This window comes from Cucurbita pepo, chromosome 3 (genome assembly GCF_057944985.1).
Source record: "Cucurbita pepo subsp. pepo isolate OVF chromosome 3, ASM5794498v1, whole genome shotgun sequence".
NCBI classification, from domain to species: Eukaryota; Viridiplantae; Streptophyta; class Magnoliopsida; order Cucurbitales; family Cucurbitaceae; genus Cucurbita; species Cucurbita pepo.
Window position 1 is genome coordinate 3,605,317 of NC_141800.1, and position 16,891 is coordinate 3,622,207.

General features: G+C 35.6%; 3 protein-coding genes across 4 annotated transcripts; 1 reads left to right on the forward strand and 2 right to left on the reverse strand.

The window, feature by feature from the left end:
* Nucleotides 1-1,639: 1,639 nt before the first annotated feature.
* LOC111790739 (plastoglobule-localized metallopeptidase 48, chloroplastic) lies at nt 1,640-5,478 on the reverse strand. The gene is given in 8 exon segments (XM_023671769.2): nt 1,640-1,777; nt 1,918-2,027; nt 2,348-2,359; nt 2,362-2,443; nt 2,801-2,980; nt 3,480-3,547; nt 4,211-4,268; nt 5,181-5,478. Coding segments are annotated over 8 exon segments (864 nt in total). The 5' UTR covers nt 5,397-5,478.
* Nucleotides 5,479-6,457: 979 nt separating this feature from the next.
* On the reverse strand, nt 6,458-9,832 carry LOC111790740 (B2 protein). Of its 2 annotated transcripts, none has more exons than XM_023671770.2 (6): nt 9,693-9,832; nt 7,960-8,569; nt 7,614-7,714; nt 7,153-7,236; nt 6,943-7,053; nt 6,458-6,846 (listed from the first exon to the last, which is right to left on the reverse strand). In XM_023671770.2, the coding sequence occupies exons 2-6, from the start codon at nt 8,528-8,530 to the stop codon at nt 6,787-6,789; spliced, it is 927 nt and encodes a 308-aa protein (XP_023527538.1). In that variant the 5' UTR covers nt 8,531-8,569; nt 9,693-9,832; the 3' UTR covers nt 6,458-6,786. The 2 variants fall into 2 exon arrangements, with proteins under 2 accessions (XP_023527538.1, XP_086978937.1); XM_087122811.1 differs by having other exon boundaries at nt 7,960-8,539; nt 9,693-9,797.
* A 3,523-nt stretch (nt 9,833-13,355) lies between these two features.
* LOC111789753 (mitochondrial import receptor subunit TOM20) lies at nt 13,356-16,745 on the forward strand. The gene is made up of 6 exons (XM_023670434.2): nt 13,356-13,565; nt 14,058-14,136; nt 14,305-14,474; nt 14,564-14,611; nt 15,248-15,337; nt 16,180-16,745. Exons 1-6 carry the CDS (start codon nt 13,467-13,469, stop codon nt 16,312-16,314), a joined length of 621 nt encoding a protein of 206 aa, XP_023526202.1. The 5' UTR covers nt 13,356-13,466; the 3' UTR covers nt 16,315-16,745.
* Nucleotides 16,746-16,891: the final 146 nt, after the last annotated feature.

Below are 16,891 nucleotides of genomic sequence, written 5' to 3' on the forward strand. Positions count from 1 at the left end.
CAAGCAGATTCTTATAGGAAACCTGTTTGCTCTGAGGACAGTGTCCAGGAATTCTACATTTTGACAAGTTAGGAAACCTGTATTATTGTTGTACCTTCCTTCTTGAAGGAAAATTCAGAATAAAAACCAGCAAACACTGTATTTTCTCTCAAACGGAGTATACTTCATTTATCTGTGAAGATAAAATAGAGCTATAGTAATTGTTACAGTACAGTACATTGGGATGGTTATAACTTCAAATTTAGAATGTGTATAATTCGCCACCAAAATGGAAGCAATGAAGATTATATATCACTTCTGCGCATCAATGTAAATTCTGAAAATGCTGCTTCATGTAACCATATGACCGAATTCTACTGTTCATGTGACTCAGATATCTAGGAAGAAACATTTATTTAGGAAGTTCGGAACATAATTGTCAAACGTGGAGAGATTTTTGTAAATTGTCCATTGTATTGACATTTTGATGACCTGTAAATGAAGCAAAATAATGATTCGCAATGCTGGAAGTATATTAGATTATAGAAATGTTCGTACTACTATACAGCTGCTTGGAAGTGATGATTCTATCAAGGAAAATGTAACTTCACCCACCAATAAAATAGATATGTTAAATTACAAGGTTAATCCATGAACTTTTAAGTTTGTGTCTAAAACGTCATCGATCAATGTTTACTTAATTGTGTGACTAATAAGTTCTTAAATTTTTGTAAAAAATGTCTAATAAATCCATGTACTTTTCATTTCGGGTCTAATAAGTCTCTTGACTTGTTTGAATTTTAAAAACTAAACAACTTATTATATTTAAAATTGGATTTAAGGTCTAACGGAACCCTAAACTTTCAATTTTGTATCTAATTTAACTCATCAATATCATAACAATAGTTTTTTACACTTTAGCGTGATGATGGCAGTATAGTGAAAAATATCCTCTAATGTTCCTAATAAATGATGCCATCCTAAATTTCAAATTAATATACTCGAAACAGAAGTTCATTCTATCATGTGCTGTTTTTCACATCTTACAGCCTAGGACAAGATAATGTACAGGAAGGATCGAGTGCCTAATACAAAATCAGTAACATTAACATGCTTCCACAATAGAATGTGATATAAGTATAATCTACCATTCAATAAACAAAGCATTTGTACTGTAACAGATGACCTATTAATCATATTTTCTTTTCATAGTCGGGTGATAATATTGACGTTTAAGGTTATTAAAGATTTTATTATATTTCATCACACCAATGAAAAAATATTGTTCCCTATTAGAAAAAGGGTTATCAAGGTCATGGTAATGTGATCCTATTGATGTTTTAAGGTTATCGAGATCACAGCCACAGGACAAAAAGATAAAATGAAACTCAGAATCACTTACCATATAAAAGTTACTAAAACTGTCGACATTTCTGATTCTGTATACGAGGCAGCTAAGTTGTTTCAACAAGATTGATCTTTGTTCCACGTTTCAAAAGATTTTTGTATTCTTGAGTTTTTGACCAGTCATCAATCTCACGTGCTCGTAAAACAGGCAAAGGATGTGAGAGTTGTCTTGTTTGAGCATTTCTACAAACACGATCAGTTAGATAAGCAAATGGACTGAAATAATTTGATATAAATACACCTCACAAATCATTCACCTTATATACCATCCTATAGGGCTTGAAGAAGCTTTGTCATAAGAGCGAGCCTGCTCCAAAAATGCATCCACATTCAGTTGATCCGCTATAGATGGACAACCCCCAGCTAATTTCATCAGAACAGAGATGACCACCTCTTGTTGGAGCCAACGAGTAATCAAACAGTTGAGAAAAGAATTTAAAAAAAAAAAAAAAAAAAATTATCTACAGATAAGGAAGGGAGGGAGAGAGAGTCAAAAGAAATATAAGGTCGCTAGTTAAATAAATTCTGTACTTGAGAATCCTGCGCAACGAGAAGGGCAGCACGATCACAAGTTAGCTCTGCTGCTCGAAGCCAACGGAATAACTGTTCTTCTAAGTTCTGGGCTAAAAATCCACCAAGCCCTACAAAACATAATAAATGATTTTAGGTACGTCACTTGAATCCTGTTAGCCTGAGCCTGCAAAGTCCCTGAATTTATTTTTTTGTTTAAATATCACATCACAATGTTTGTGGTGACATGAATCAAAATAATATACTTTCATGCCAAGAAAATCTTATGTGCACGCGAACAATGCCCTCAATAACTTTATCTTCTAAAATTATAATGTTGCATAATTGCATTAATACTTATGGTTACTGCTCCTTCATTGTCCAAAAGAATCAATTAACTAATAGCCCCAATAATTATATTATCTAATCAGACCGTGATTTAATTGCTTACCAGGAACAGTTAAGCTCCCAGGGTAAGAATATTCGCAAATGTAAGCCACACACCATGATCACATTTTAGATGACCCAATTCATGAGCCAAAACAGCCTGAATATTTCAAGTGATAGAAAATTACGTCACTTGAAAAATATGTCATGCGACAGATAGCATCAATGAGAAACAAAGGATGGACAACAAACATGCAAAAATGAAATAATAAATAAAAATATACTTGAGTTCCACGTTATGGTTTGGCCGTGTATTTGTTCAATGATGTATGTGCTAGGCGTGTGTGTGTGTGTGTGTGTGTAGATATAGATATAGATATATGGATTTTTTTTTCTGCTTTACAAGAATTGAAGATACAAATTTATTCAGCAACCTAAGAGGCCAAGACTGCATCAGCCATGCATAATGCCGGTTATCATGGGTGCTATTAATGTACAGCATAAAATAACTGCTGACCTGCAATTCTTTTCGTGTAAGAAGCTCCACAAGGCCGGTATGAACAACAACAAACGGCTTTTTACCACTTATGGCTAAAGTATAAGCATTTGGCCCAGGATTTTGACGGACATATAGATCTGGAGCCTCTACATTAAGTACTTGGGCAGCCTCAATCATCAATTTATGAAGTTCTGAAAGCTGAAAATGAAAGAAAGTGAAGAAACATTTCTAAACATTAGTTGAAACACCACATGCTCAATCCCATCACGTTCACATAATAAAATGCTCATCATCTAATGTTCATATTAACTGCAAGGAATCTCTGAGCGAAGCAACCTTTTTGCATATTCGATTAGAAATACTAGATACCCAGATGCATAAATTTAAATGCACTCGCATCATTTACTAAAGTGAGAAAGAAGAGTTGGAAGAGCTAAGAGACCGTCTTTAAGATCATTAAGAGTAAATATGCATAAATTTAATGTGCAATTTGATTGGCAGATATTACATTATTAGTAAGATTTGACCAAACTTTCATCATGGTGCATTTATGCCTAAAAATTATAATAAAGTAAATAAATAACTCACTAACAAAATAAGGGGAAAACAATCCATTTCTAACGAAGAAAATTTTAACAAAGACATAAAAAACGGGGTGTAGTATTGTCAAGATAATGGATTTTTACGGTTGAGAAACCTGATTTTCAGAAAGAAGAATTGATGTTCCTATGTTCTCAAGAAGCATGACTTGCTCAGTTACGGTTCCTGCAATGACAAAAGAACAGTACCATTGACAGCAACAATATTAGCACTATGTAGCCGAGCGATAAAACCAGATATGGAAGTAACTATTTGAAATGTACAATGTACAAAAAAGATAAATAAGTTTTTCTCACGTAACTGCTACAGGTTGGCCTAGCAGCTAATAAGCCAATGTAAATAGTGAAGGGCTTAGAAAATAGATTCATATCATCCTAGTCAACAGCTACCTAGAACTTAATATCTTATATATTTTCTTCGTACCAAAATGCAGTAACGTCACTCTATTGTCTCTTGAGAATCATCAAGGTGCACGCAAGCTAGCTCAAACACTCACGGATATAAAAAGAAAATAACTTAGGGTCACACGACCTTATAATAAAACATGTTAGTGTTGAAATGTTGAGCTACTGGCTTTATGAATTAACCATCTTGATAAAAACATCATCAACCTATTTTCAGATAAGATTCCTTAAAGCTCTTTTGTAAGTTCATTAGACATTCACAAGATTAATCCAACTTGTAACAACGCAATCATGCCCCAATGTTAAAATATGGATACTCGAGCTGGAAATTCAGAAAAATGTAGAAATTGTTTTCTAATTGGCATGTCCAAATCAATTGGATGCCCACGAATCATTCTGAAAGTTCATCAGTTCTCAGTCTTACCTAATAACACCTTCCCCAGCTCGCTCAACCCTGGAATTGCCCGCAAAATCATTGTATTCTGCATGAAAGAAAATTCTTGAATTCAGCAATGAGGTAGCTGACTCAGAATGATATTAACATAAGTATTATCAAAATATCAAAATAATAATAAATAAGGATATTCCCATAACATCAGAGGGTATACCATTGAGTTTAATTTCAAATTGAGTATGAATTCTTTTATATGACGTATTAATTGTTGAATCATAATCCAGAAAGACAGCTGACTCCCTATTGGTTACGAGGACTTCTTGCGGGCTGAAAGAATGAATTGAAAAGATCAATTCACTCTAGTTCCAAAGCTTAAACTTTTTGGTTTAACACAATAAAAATGGCAATACTACACCAGATCCAAGCTTGAATTTCTATATTGTTAAAAGAATGAATTACAAAGATTTATTTGTTTAGATTACATTAGGATACTATTTTCTGTCGTGGTATGTACCTCAGAATTCTGCATGTGATGCCAGCTACGCTTCTATCACAATTATTATAAGAAACGATGACAGATCATAATCTTACTTTGTTTACTATACTGGCCAGACGAAAGTAGAACAAGCCAGACTGGTTTAGGAAGAGCTCCTCGTAGAAGACCTAAATTTTTTTGGTTGAGTTCTATGTTCTTAACTCTCCCTCTCCAATCAATTCCTCCTATTTGATCTCTTCATTTTTCTAGTCCTTTTTTCCTCGTCATTCAATAAGAGAAACCTGCCCTCGAAGATAACAAATCTTCACGTATTAACGCGAACGTACGCATAATCTAGGAAGAACCGCTAATCTTTCTCATAGCAGTTGGAGGTAAAGCTAAAAGAAATCCGCTTCCGTAGCTAACAAGAAACTATCCTCGCCTCACCCTAAGACATAACTGGTTTCATCAATCTCAGAAACGACGTAGTCATAACTCAGTAAGGAAATGAGAAAATCTTTGAACCTGCTTATCGAGAGGATGGCGGAAATCGTCGGCATCAAGGTCGCGAAAGGCGAGGGAGGCAGCTCTGCAAACGGAAGACCTAATTCTCTTAGTGATCGGCGCTCCGATTCCGAAGGTAGTGAAATTGAACCTGTGGGAAGGTCGAGATCCGATTGCACTTGTGCAAGGAGTGGAATTTCTGGCGAGGCAGAGAGAAGAAATGGGAAAGGAAGCCATGGAAGCTGTTCAGTGGTTCGACTGGGGCATTGTATTCAGAGAAAAGGGCGCTTTGGGTTAGCCACTGACCATACTTACGGTCAGCATTTGGCGCCATTTTTTACCGTTAATGACCATCAACGCCTTCAAAAATTAAAATAATCCATTCTTATCTCAAAATTAGGTTAAATTATAGATTCGGCTCCACAACAAGAGTGGACAACCATATCGTATATTCAAATCAGTTTTCAATATCAATTTCCTATGTACCTAACTATTTTCGATCTCAAAATAGGTCCTCCTTATGATTCTACAAATGGTAGTCTGAAATACAAGATTACACTCAGACTCGGATAGGATAGGATTGTGCACATCAAGCCCTTCGAGTTTCATATTTTGATCGAGTTTGTCATGTCTTCAGCTCTTCTATTACGGTCTTTAAAGTTCAATAAGTAATTTAACACACGATTTAAATCTAAAAGCTTACAAACAAACTCGTAATTTAACGTATTATACCAATTGAGTTAGACCATTATTATGTAAAGATGTCTACATGGTAGAGGCGGAGACGGGTTCCCATTCTCGTCTCCATCCCTGTCACCTATTTTGTTCTTCGTTTACGCAAAATTCTCCATTTATTTTTGTGAGAATTCACAGGAGGAAATAAGTAATTTTTTCCTATTAGTTATTTTAAAAAATAGTTATTTCAAGTTTTCATCAAAAATGTATTTATGTTGAGTGGGGCGGGTGGGAAATTAGGCGAGGATGAGAATATAATCTCATCCCAACTCCATTTATCTAGTAGAAAAAAAAATGTTCTCCACTCTCATCCCAACTCCATTTATCTAGTAGAAAAAAAAATGTTCTCCACTTTCCGCGCTAACGATACAAAAAGTGAAAATAAATACCCTTAATGTAGGTTTTGGTAACTTTAACTATAGAACTACGTTAGTAAACAACAATAAATTCCTTAAGAGAATTAGATTAGATTAAAATGAAATCTAAATCAAGATCATCCATTATATTGAAACATAACAAAGAACAAAAAGAAGAAAACAGTTCATGTTTAGCTGCACCTTCAATGAAACGAAACACATAACAGCCTTAAATTAGGCTGCATTTGTTTATATATATATATATATATATATATATATAAAGAGCTCTATCATTCACTTGTACATTATCTACTCACCTTGTCTGATGATACAATACAACAATACATGAAGAAAATACAACTTTTTTTTTACCTTACTTATTTTGGCTTCAGCCTCTCGCTTGATCAGACTCATATCCTAAGCTTGCGCCTCCTTGGAAAATCTGTCTTAGCCTTAGCTGACAGGAAGCAGGAACCATTGAGCCCTCTCCATTTCCCATTTTTATGTGATGCATAAGCCCGCCATTGTTGCTTAGCTTATGATGATGATGATGATGCTGAACCTGCCTGCTCACACAGGTCTAGAAGATCCAATGTCTGCACTACCAGCAACACAGAATTAAGTATTTGAAAGCCACGAGGGGGAGAAAGGAAAGAAACTTAACAACTGGTTAGGAGGAAATTTTGCTGTACCTCTGGGATTGATAGTTCGAGACGGAATTTTGGACCGTCGTAGTGGTGCAAGACTGGCCTGAAGGAATCTTCTTCTAATGCCCTGCAGAGCTTTCTAATGCGAATCCTAACCTATTCGTTCGAAAAACGAGATGATTTTATTAGCAAATTTTAAGGCTTCCATGAACAGCGGCTTCACATGAAAATGGAATACTGCAGATGAGACTCTACCTGAGCAGGAAACCTGGATTCGCCCTTACATTTCTTGTCTTCCCATGCAGTTGGATCAATGTTGGAACCCCCAAAACTTGCTGCCTGCAATAGCCAATCGTGAATAAAAATAAGTAGCAGAATACAGATCCAATTACGAACAACTACCTCCCTCCAAAAAAACGAACTTTACTCACGATTTCACTTTTCAGTAACGAATGACATAACGCTAACATCTACTATCTTATTGACATTAATAGTACTGCAAATATAAGAAATAAAAGAAGAATCTTCCAGATCTGTGGCATTACGAAATGGTTCGATACATTGAATCAAACCATGTCATAATGACTACTTGTATGTTATTTGACAGTAATCACATATAATAGCAAAAACAGATATCCGTGCAAATCCTAGACTGGAGAAGATGTTTGACATGATGAAACTAACTGAAAAGATATGTAAATATAAACATAACAAACCTCGAAAATACCATGTAACTGATGGGTAGTGTAGTTATAGAGAAACAGAGGCAAGCCTGGAGTTATTGCACGCACTGAATCCCGATATCTAGGAGGCAAACCTGCCAAGCACACAAAGAATGAAGCATATGAGAATGTGAGTAAAACAGATTATTGTTCTTGTTTTCTAAAAGGAAACATGTTAGAATTCTTGTAGGTAAATTAGTTCAAAAGTTCCAACAGTTCATCTAAGATAAGCACACAGTTAACTATATGCAAATATGAGATAAACGGCATAACAAACACACAGTTACTCCTACATGCTGTGTCCCAGGTCAGAAAAGTAAATAGGTGAAAGCACAATTACCGAAAAGTTGTCTCTTTAAATCTTCCTGCATGGTATCATTGTTACAGACAAAGATGTATCCACCCAGTACTTCATTTCTGGGCAGTGTCTCTGTCGCTGGCAATGTCTTGAATCTTTTGTCAATTGCATTAACCGAGTTAGCATTTTCACCAACGTTATTGTTGGTACTGCTGTAATTGGTAAGATCTTTGTTGACATAGTCATTGCCATTGTACTTGGTGCCAGGCAGGTTACCTGCTACATTTGTATTGTTTTTACCATAAACAGCACTCATGTTGTAAACTCCATTCCTCAATGAACTTTTGTTTATAGTATCATTCATTTTCGAATCCAAGCTCAACATGTTGAAGTTGAAGCTTTCAAATTTGTTATCTTCCTGGAAACCAAACTTTTCCCTTGGCCTTGCATCAAGAGAGCTCTTTGAAAAATCAAGATTATTCAGACGTTCCCCCTTCGATTTTGTCTGCTCAGCCAGTTTAGACGCAGCCCACAACCATTTATGATCCTCAGAAACTTTTGTCTGACCTCGCAGCTCATCTCCCAATTGCCAAAAGCTATATGAACCATCCATCTTACAGCACTTGATTGTGATGAAGACGAAGGAAGATCCCTTTAAGCAATAATGAGGAGAAAAAAAGAATAAGTTCACTCTGATCATCCATAAAGAGAGAGTGGCAATATTTGAATGATAAAGAATTAGACTGAAACAATGCCTATAACAACCTAGCAGTAGCATTACTCAGGTCAACACATAATTCAGAAGTAGAACCACCATTATTGCGTGTGCTGTGAAGTTTGGTGTTTCATAGATTTTTTAAAACGAGTTAACAGATCAGACATGATGGAAACCATTTGGGCTTGTTTAGTATTATAATTATGGCAAATTGGTTAAAAAAGGCTGCTGCAAATTATGGAAGCGTGTTCACTTTAAAATTCTCTTAATACAGAACAAGATCTTTTGATGTATAAAGAAAAAAAACAATTAAGCCATTTCTCAAAATCAGTCTTCGTGAAGCAAAATGAATCCCAAATGAAACTTCGTGGCTACAAAAAAACACAAGTGAGCCACATCAAACTGAATATTATACTTAACAACCCAGCATAATGGTGGAAAAGAATCTCTCAAAAGTTCATTTCCGAAACCACTTGAGAAAACAAAATATCATCCTCAACAAAAGGCAGAAATTTCAGTGAACTGATGCAAGCATGTACATTGAAAACAATTCAAGAAACACATTTTAAGGTACACAGATCAAAACTTCGTTTCAGCCAACCTAAAAAAAAAACATCTAAAAAAACCAAGTCAAATAACTATCACACAAATTCAAAACAAAGTCAAACGTGAATTGAAGTAGTCGAAAGAACATTTCATTACTCGTTTCAAAATATTTCTCAGTCCTTTACAAATTTCTAGATTCAACGAAGAAACGCAAAATCCTCCCCATGCAGTACACAACTCCAAATCTGCGCATTAAGAATTCACCAAAAACACAACAGAGCTTCCAAAAACAAGTCCACAACATACAAACGTCAGAGCTCAAAAGATTAACTAAAAATCATCACCGAGAAAGGAAAAAAAAAACAGATCGGGAGAAACAATTAAGAGATGAATGAGTGTACAATTAGCAAAAGTGGAGTTCGAAATCACCGTGTACAAACAGATAAGGAAACAACAAGGGAAATTAAGCAGAAACGGAAAGAGAGGCGAGAAATTTGTAAATTTGAAGACATACCTCAGAGTAAAAAGCCCTAGATTTAGGGATCCTGAAATGTGAGAATGAGAGAGAAAGAAAAGGCCTATTTATCTGCTTGGCTGAGAAGCCGAGCTACAGAGGAGTGAAGAAGAAGAATCTTTTCAGTATTTAAAGGACACTATGACGAAATTGACCTCATAGATTTTTTATAATTACAATGCTTGCCACTGCATTCAATTTTTTGAATTTAAGTTCAAATTTTGAAATTTAAACCACCTTTCTAAGTCTTTTATACACACACACATATATATATATATATATATATATATATATATATATATATATATATATATATATATATATTTTTTTTTTTTTTTTCGTGAATTTTTTTATTTGTTCCGATATCTTTTCGTTAAATAATTCATGAAATTGATGTATTGATCGATTTTCACGTTCCAATTTTGTTGTCAAGTAGCGTTAATAATGTCTTATAGGTCTCGATTTTTACATATTAGGCATTACGTTACTTTTCGTGTACGTCTCAATTTTTACATATTAGACATCACGTTACATTTCGTCTTATTTTAATGTCGTGTACGTTTCAACCTTTACGTATTATGCATTACGTTACATTTCATCTTATTTTAATGTCGTGTACGTCTCCATCTTTACATATTAGGCATTAGGCTACTTTTCGTTGTATTTTAGTGACAATAATAAGAAAATTGTTTTTTTTTTTTTTATTTCAGTGTGAATATCGAACGATCCGCTTTTGAAATGTTAATTAATGGCTAATATTTTGATAAACAACAGATATTGTCCGCTTTGACCCGTTACGTATCACCATGAACCTCATAATTTTAAAACACGTATGTTAGTGAGAGATTTACACGTCATTATAAGGTATGTTCCGTTCTAACCTTTAAAGGTATGTTTTGTTCCCCTCTCCAACTGATGTGGAGTCCAACGTTCTCGTTGGTACACCACTCAATGACTGACTCTGATACCATTTGTAACAGCCTAAGTCCACCACTAACAGATATTGTCCGCTTTGACTCATTACATATCATCGTTAGCCTCACAGTTTTAAAACACGTCTGTTAGGGAGATGTTTTCATACCCTTATAAGATATGTTTCGTTCTCCTCTCCAACTGATATGGGATCTCACATCCACCCTCTTTAGGGGTCCAGCGTTCTTGTTGACACACCGCTCAGTGACTGACTCTGATATCATTTGTAACAGCCTAAGTCCACCACTAACAGATATTGTCCGCTTTGACTCGTTACATATCATCGTTAGCCTCACAGTTTTAAAACACGTCTGTTAGGGAGATGTTTTCATACCCTTATAAGATATGTTTCGTTATCCTCTCCAACTGATGTGGGATCTCACATCCACTCTTTCAGGGGTCCAGCGTTCGTTGGCACACCGCTCGGTGACTGACTCTGATACCATTTGTAACAGCCTGAGTCCACCACTAACAAATATTGTCCGCTTTGACTCATTAGTATCGTCGTTAGCCTCACAGTTTTACAACACGTTTATTAGGGAAATATTTTCATACCCTTATAAGATATGTTTCGTTCTCATCTCCAACCGATGTGGGATCTCACAATTTACTTTTCATAGATAGTCGACAAGTAGTTGTTTGTTGAGAATTTTGAAGACTGCTCGAGTAGTAATGTTACAGTAGAGAACGTCGAACCAAAAAAGATGATTACAAAGATTTATTAAAGAGGAAGATCGTGAACAAGTCGATAAATGAAATAAGAGACGGGGAGAAGGACAGGAAGCCGCCCATTCCGTGGACGTCTCTAGTTTGAACCTCTAACTCATTGCCTCATTTACTCGAGAGTATATATTTCCATGAACTATATTCTAAAATTTTATACTATAGTTTTGAAGGATAATATTATTAATAAATTTGAATATTACATGTTGCATTAATTAAATCATCATCCTCACTATACAATCATTCATATTCCTCTTTAATTATGATTTATAAAATTCTATTATGTCTAGAAATTTAGCAACAATTTTGAATGAAGCCACGTGTTATTTATTTTTATATTTATTATTGTAATTATTAATTAAATAACGCACATGGGTGGGATTATGTTTTTGTGCCATTTTTAATATAAAAACAATAATAATAATTAAAAAAAAAAACATTGTTTTTTGTATTGTTCTATTTGAACTTTGATTATCAGTATATGTTTGTTTTGATTTGGAATATTCTTGTAATTAAAATATATTTTTTATTTTTTGTTTATGAACTGTCATAATTTAAATTTAATTTAATTTGGATTTTGGTTTAATTTGTTTGAATTTATAATATCATTTAATTTTTTTTATATCAAATATATTTTAATTTAGCAGAAAAATAGAATGAGTTTATTACCTAAAATTTTTGTCTTTTAATATAATTATGCATTTAGTGTATGTCTGACACGTCACTGACATGTAAGAATTTTCATTTTATTTTAATTATTCTTTTTGCCAAAATTTATTTGTTTCGAGTATGACTGAAGTGTTTTTGTAATAGCGAAAGTCTACTGTCTCTAAGTAAATATTGTTCGTTTTGACTCGTTATGTATTACTGTTAGCCTCACGATTTTAAAATGCGTCTGGCTAACAATGATACGTGATGGGTCAAAGTGGATAATATTTGCTAGTGGTGGATTTAAATTGTTACAAATGGTATCAGAATCAGACATCGGACATTAGATAGTGTGCCAAGGAAGATGTTGGACCCCCGAGAGAGTGAATTGTGAGATCCCACGTCAATTGGAAGTGAAAAGAAGCATTGAAAACCTCTCACTAATAGATGCGTTTTAAAACTGTGAGGCTAACAACGATACGTAACAGGCCAAAGCGAACTATGTTTGTTAGCAATGGACTTGGGCTTGTTACAGTTTCGAAATGTGTCGGAATCGATTTTTTTTAGCTCTATGATATGGATGCTTTAAATTACTGAAATCAGCGATGAATTAAAAGTTTGTTATCATCAAAACATAAGGCTAAATTGAAGTTCATAAAACTAACAGAAATGGGAATTGTTTACACGATATAGTGTAACGACCCAAATCCACCGCTAGTAGATATTGTCCTATTTGGGCTTTTCTCGGTGGATCTGGGTCGTTACAAATGGTATCAGAGACAGACACCGGACGATGTGCCAGCCTTCTCACTGTTCCCCGAAGGGGGTAGACACGAGGCGGTGTGCCAATAAGGACACTGGGGCCCTAAAGGGGGTGGATTTGGGGGTGGTCCCACATCGATTAGAGGAAGGAAAGAGGGTCAGCGAGGACGCTGGGCCTCGAATGGGGGTGGATTGTGATGTCCCACATTGGTTGGGAGGAGAATAAACCACCATTTATAAGGGTGTGGAAACCTTCTCCTAGCAGACACGTTTTAAAGCCTTGTGGGGAAGCCCGAAAGGGAAAGCCCAAAGAAGATAATATATGCTAGCGGTGGATCTGGGTCGTTGCTTTTAGTGAACGAAATAATCTCGATGAATATCCCGTTCCAACTTGACCTAAAATTAAAGGCTCATTTCTATATCATAATTGTACAAAGTGAGTCGTATCAACCGTGTCGTAATTCTCACGTAATAGAATTTGGGCCGTGTCAACATGGGCTTATGGTTCTAAAACGGAGCCAACATTTGGAGTTGGCCCGTTGTTTAGACTTGCGTGCTGGGTTTCTCCACGCAATCACCGCTCATTCCCAAGCTCAACCGCCTCGTCGCCTAATTCCAGAGCTTCTCAAACAAGCATCTCCAAAACCCCAACACTCCGATTTTCTTCTAATGGATTTGCAGCCGAACGAATTCGATCGCCTACTGTTCTTCGAGCACGCTCGTAAGAATGCAGAAGCTGCTTACGCCAATAATCCCCTCGATGCCGATGTGAGTTTTCCGGTTTTTTTTTTTTTTTTTTTTTTTTTTTTTTTTTTTTGTTAGGTTTGTGGAAGATTGAGTGATGTTCGTTTCTGTGCACAAGGCTTTGGTTAAATGGTTCCAATCGTGCTTGAAGTTTTGTTTTAACTAGCGATTTTGCTGTCTTTAAAACCCCTTTGGTTGTTCATGAGGTCACTAATGCCGCATACCTCCATAGCAGCTGCTATTTCTTGAGTTTTTTGAAGTCACGACCTCAATTTTGTTAGTTGATTACGAGATGGAGGCCCCAGTTTTTGCTTGTTGATTGTTAAAGGTAGTGATAACGAAGAAAAATAACGACTCCCTGTATTAGAATCCCGTTTGCATTTAATGGGGAGCTGAAATTTAAGGATTAAAATGAAATGCTTGAAACGATGGGATAGTTCATCATTTAATGTGCCATTTTTTCTTTAAATGGGTGAGCTATATTTGATAATCAAACATGGGCGGACTTTCATGTAGAATTTGACGAGATGGGCAGGAGCTTTGTTAGAGCTATCTCAGTTTCAGAGCGTTCCGGAATCGAAGAAGATGATTTTAGGTATCTTTTTGTTCTATGAGAATTGAGAACGTTTTTGTTCGACTTAATTGGGTCGTTTTGTGATTCATTTTTTCTTTTTCTACATAAGCATTTGCAATGGCAGCTCTTTCTTTGATTTAGTGATGAACATTATATACTGTGGATTAATTTGTAATGGGGTTGGGACAGATTCAATATCAAAGCTGGAGGAGGCACTGTTAATTAACCCCAAGAAGCATGATGCTCTTTGGTGCATAGGTAATGCTTATACTTCCCATGCATTTTTGAACCCAAACCAGGATGAGGCAAAGGATTATTTTGATAAGGCCTCAGTATACTTTCAACAAGCTGTGAATGAGGTACTTAGCCACGAAAGGCTCGGAATAAACTTACAAATATGCATTTTTTGATGGCTGTTCTAGTTTAACATGGTGATTTTTGGACTCAGGATCCTGGAAATGAGCTTTATCTCAAGTCTTTGGAGGTGACTGCTAAGGTATTTCATTGTGATTTTGGGATCGACATTCATTGGTGCTGTTTGATTGTATTTCTATTTTCAAGAATACTAAGCTCTTTTCAATGGCTTTGAAATGAAAGAATCTGTTTGTTTCGTTTTTGCGTTGATAAGAAACATTTAGCTACCACATTAGAGATAGGGCAATACTCCTTTTCGACGGCCACCGCTAGATTTTTGACTGCTCTCTCTCTCTCTCTCTATTTTTTTTTTTTTCCTTTTTCTTCCTAAAATGTAAATCAGTGTAAAAAACTTAGTGGTGGCTACCATGGGTGCCAGCCGGTGGGGGAGTATTTTCCATTAGAGATGGTCTCTCTTGAAATGAAGACAGCACCAATGTTGGGGGAACAAATATCTCAATCAACTAATACACTTGTGGAGTTCCTGTGTTGTTCGATTGTTTTCATAAGTAAACTAGAACTTGACTATTTACTTAGGCCCCCACATAACCATTTTAACAAGAAAACTATAGGCAAAAGTAGTGTTTATAAACTTAACTTTCAAGAACACAAAACCTAAAATGAACTGGTTATCGTACACTGCCTTTGTAGTTAGTATTTTATTTTCATCTTTTGTTTGTTTATGATCTATTCTTATTTTGTGGATTGTGCCAATTAGGCTCCAGAATTGTATTCGGAGATCCACAAGCATGGGTTTCCTCAGCAGGCAACTGGAGCAGCCGAACCTTCTACTTCATCCAGTACTAAGGTATATTGCTTATTTCTCAAGAACGATAATATCTCGGGTTACTTTTGGTCCTCATCTTCTATAGACGGGATTTAAGGATGGTTTTGCCACTGCTATGCTATATGAATGCATGCTTTTTTATTTTCCTTCAAATTGATAGCATCATGTTCAAGAAGTGATCTACAACGAAGTTACAAATACATGCTAACAATTTCGTGAATCTTTAGATTCAAGACTCTAAATCTTCGTTTAGACTTGGGCTTCTTCATGTTGCTTATTTGTTTGGATCACTTCTAGCCAAGGTACCTAGATTATAGACACTTAGGAGTAAATACTTAACAACATAGTACATCGATGTTTGGTTCTATACGCTTAAAAGTGCTTTCCGGTCAAGTGGAGGAAAAATCAAAAGCACTCTACAAATGCTTCTTATGTTAATCTCAAACATGATGATAATTATGGGTAGGATGGGAGATCCCACGTCGGATGGAGAGGGGAACAAGACATTCTTTATAAGGGTGTGGAAACCTCTCCCTAGGCGACGCGTTTTAAAACCTTGATGGTAAGCCCGGAAGGAAAAATCCAAAGAGAACAATATCTACTAACAGTGGGCTTAGGCTGTTACACGAGCACTCCCAACCAAACATAGCCTTAATTTGACGGTGGGTGTTACCATATTGATTCTATCTTGGTTTATGATTGTGGGCAAGAAAAGTTTTCTTTTTCACTACAAAATATTGTGAACTTCAACTGATAGATCTGCTGTTTATATATGATTCATTGAGCAACATCTTTATTATACTTAGAGATTCACAACTAGTTTCTTACAAGCTCTGAACTTCATGCTCTTTTCTTCTTTCAAGACATCAAAGAAAAAGAAAAGCAGTGATCTGAAGTATGACATATTTGGATGGATAATACTTGCTGTTGGCATAGTTACTTGGGTGGGGTTTGCAAAGTCTCACGTGCCGCCCCCGCCCCCGCCACCACCCCGATAAGCATCCCGCTAAGTCCAAAGGCATTTATCAGATTTAGAGCTGATACTTGTAGAGATGAGGATTACATATCAATCATCCCTTGTTTTGTTTTTTTAGGTAACACTGTTTTTAATAAATTTCGTCGTTTTTGTTTCTGCGTTTCTGCGGTATGACTGATCCGATAAATAAGTTGGGATTTAGGATTGAATACTCAGTAGAGGGAAGGAGGGGTTTGTTTGTTGGAAATCACTGATTATTTGTTTAACTATTTGGTGATGATTTGTAGGGTAGAGGGAAGGAGGGGTTTGTTTGTTGGAAATCACTGATTATTTGTTTAACTATTTGGTGATGATTTGTAGGGTAGAAAGGAGTTGGTGATTTTGTTGCTTAGTTTTACTGAATTTCATTCTGTCTTTAACTTGGAGTAATTATATAGTTGTGGATTATTACTAGTTTGAGATTTCTATTAATACGATCGAGTATAATTTGTTTTGTTTAAACACATCTTATCGAAGTTTTTTCTAAAATTTACACGTTTGTAATGGAAAACCAACTTTACGTACGAGATATAACATATGAAGATATAATATAAGAATAT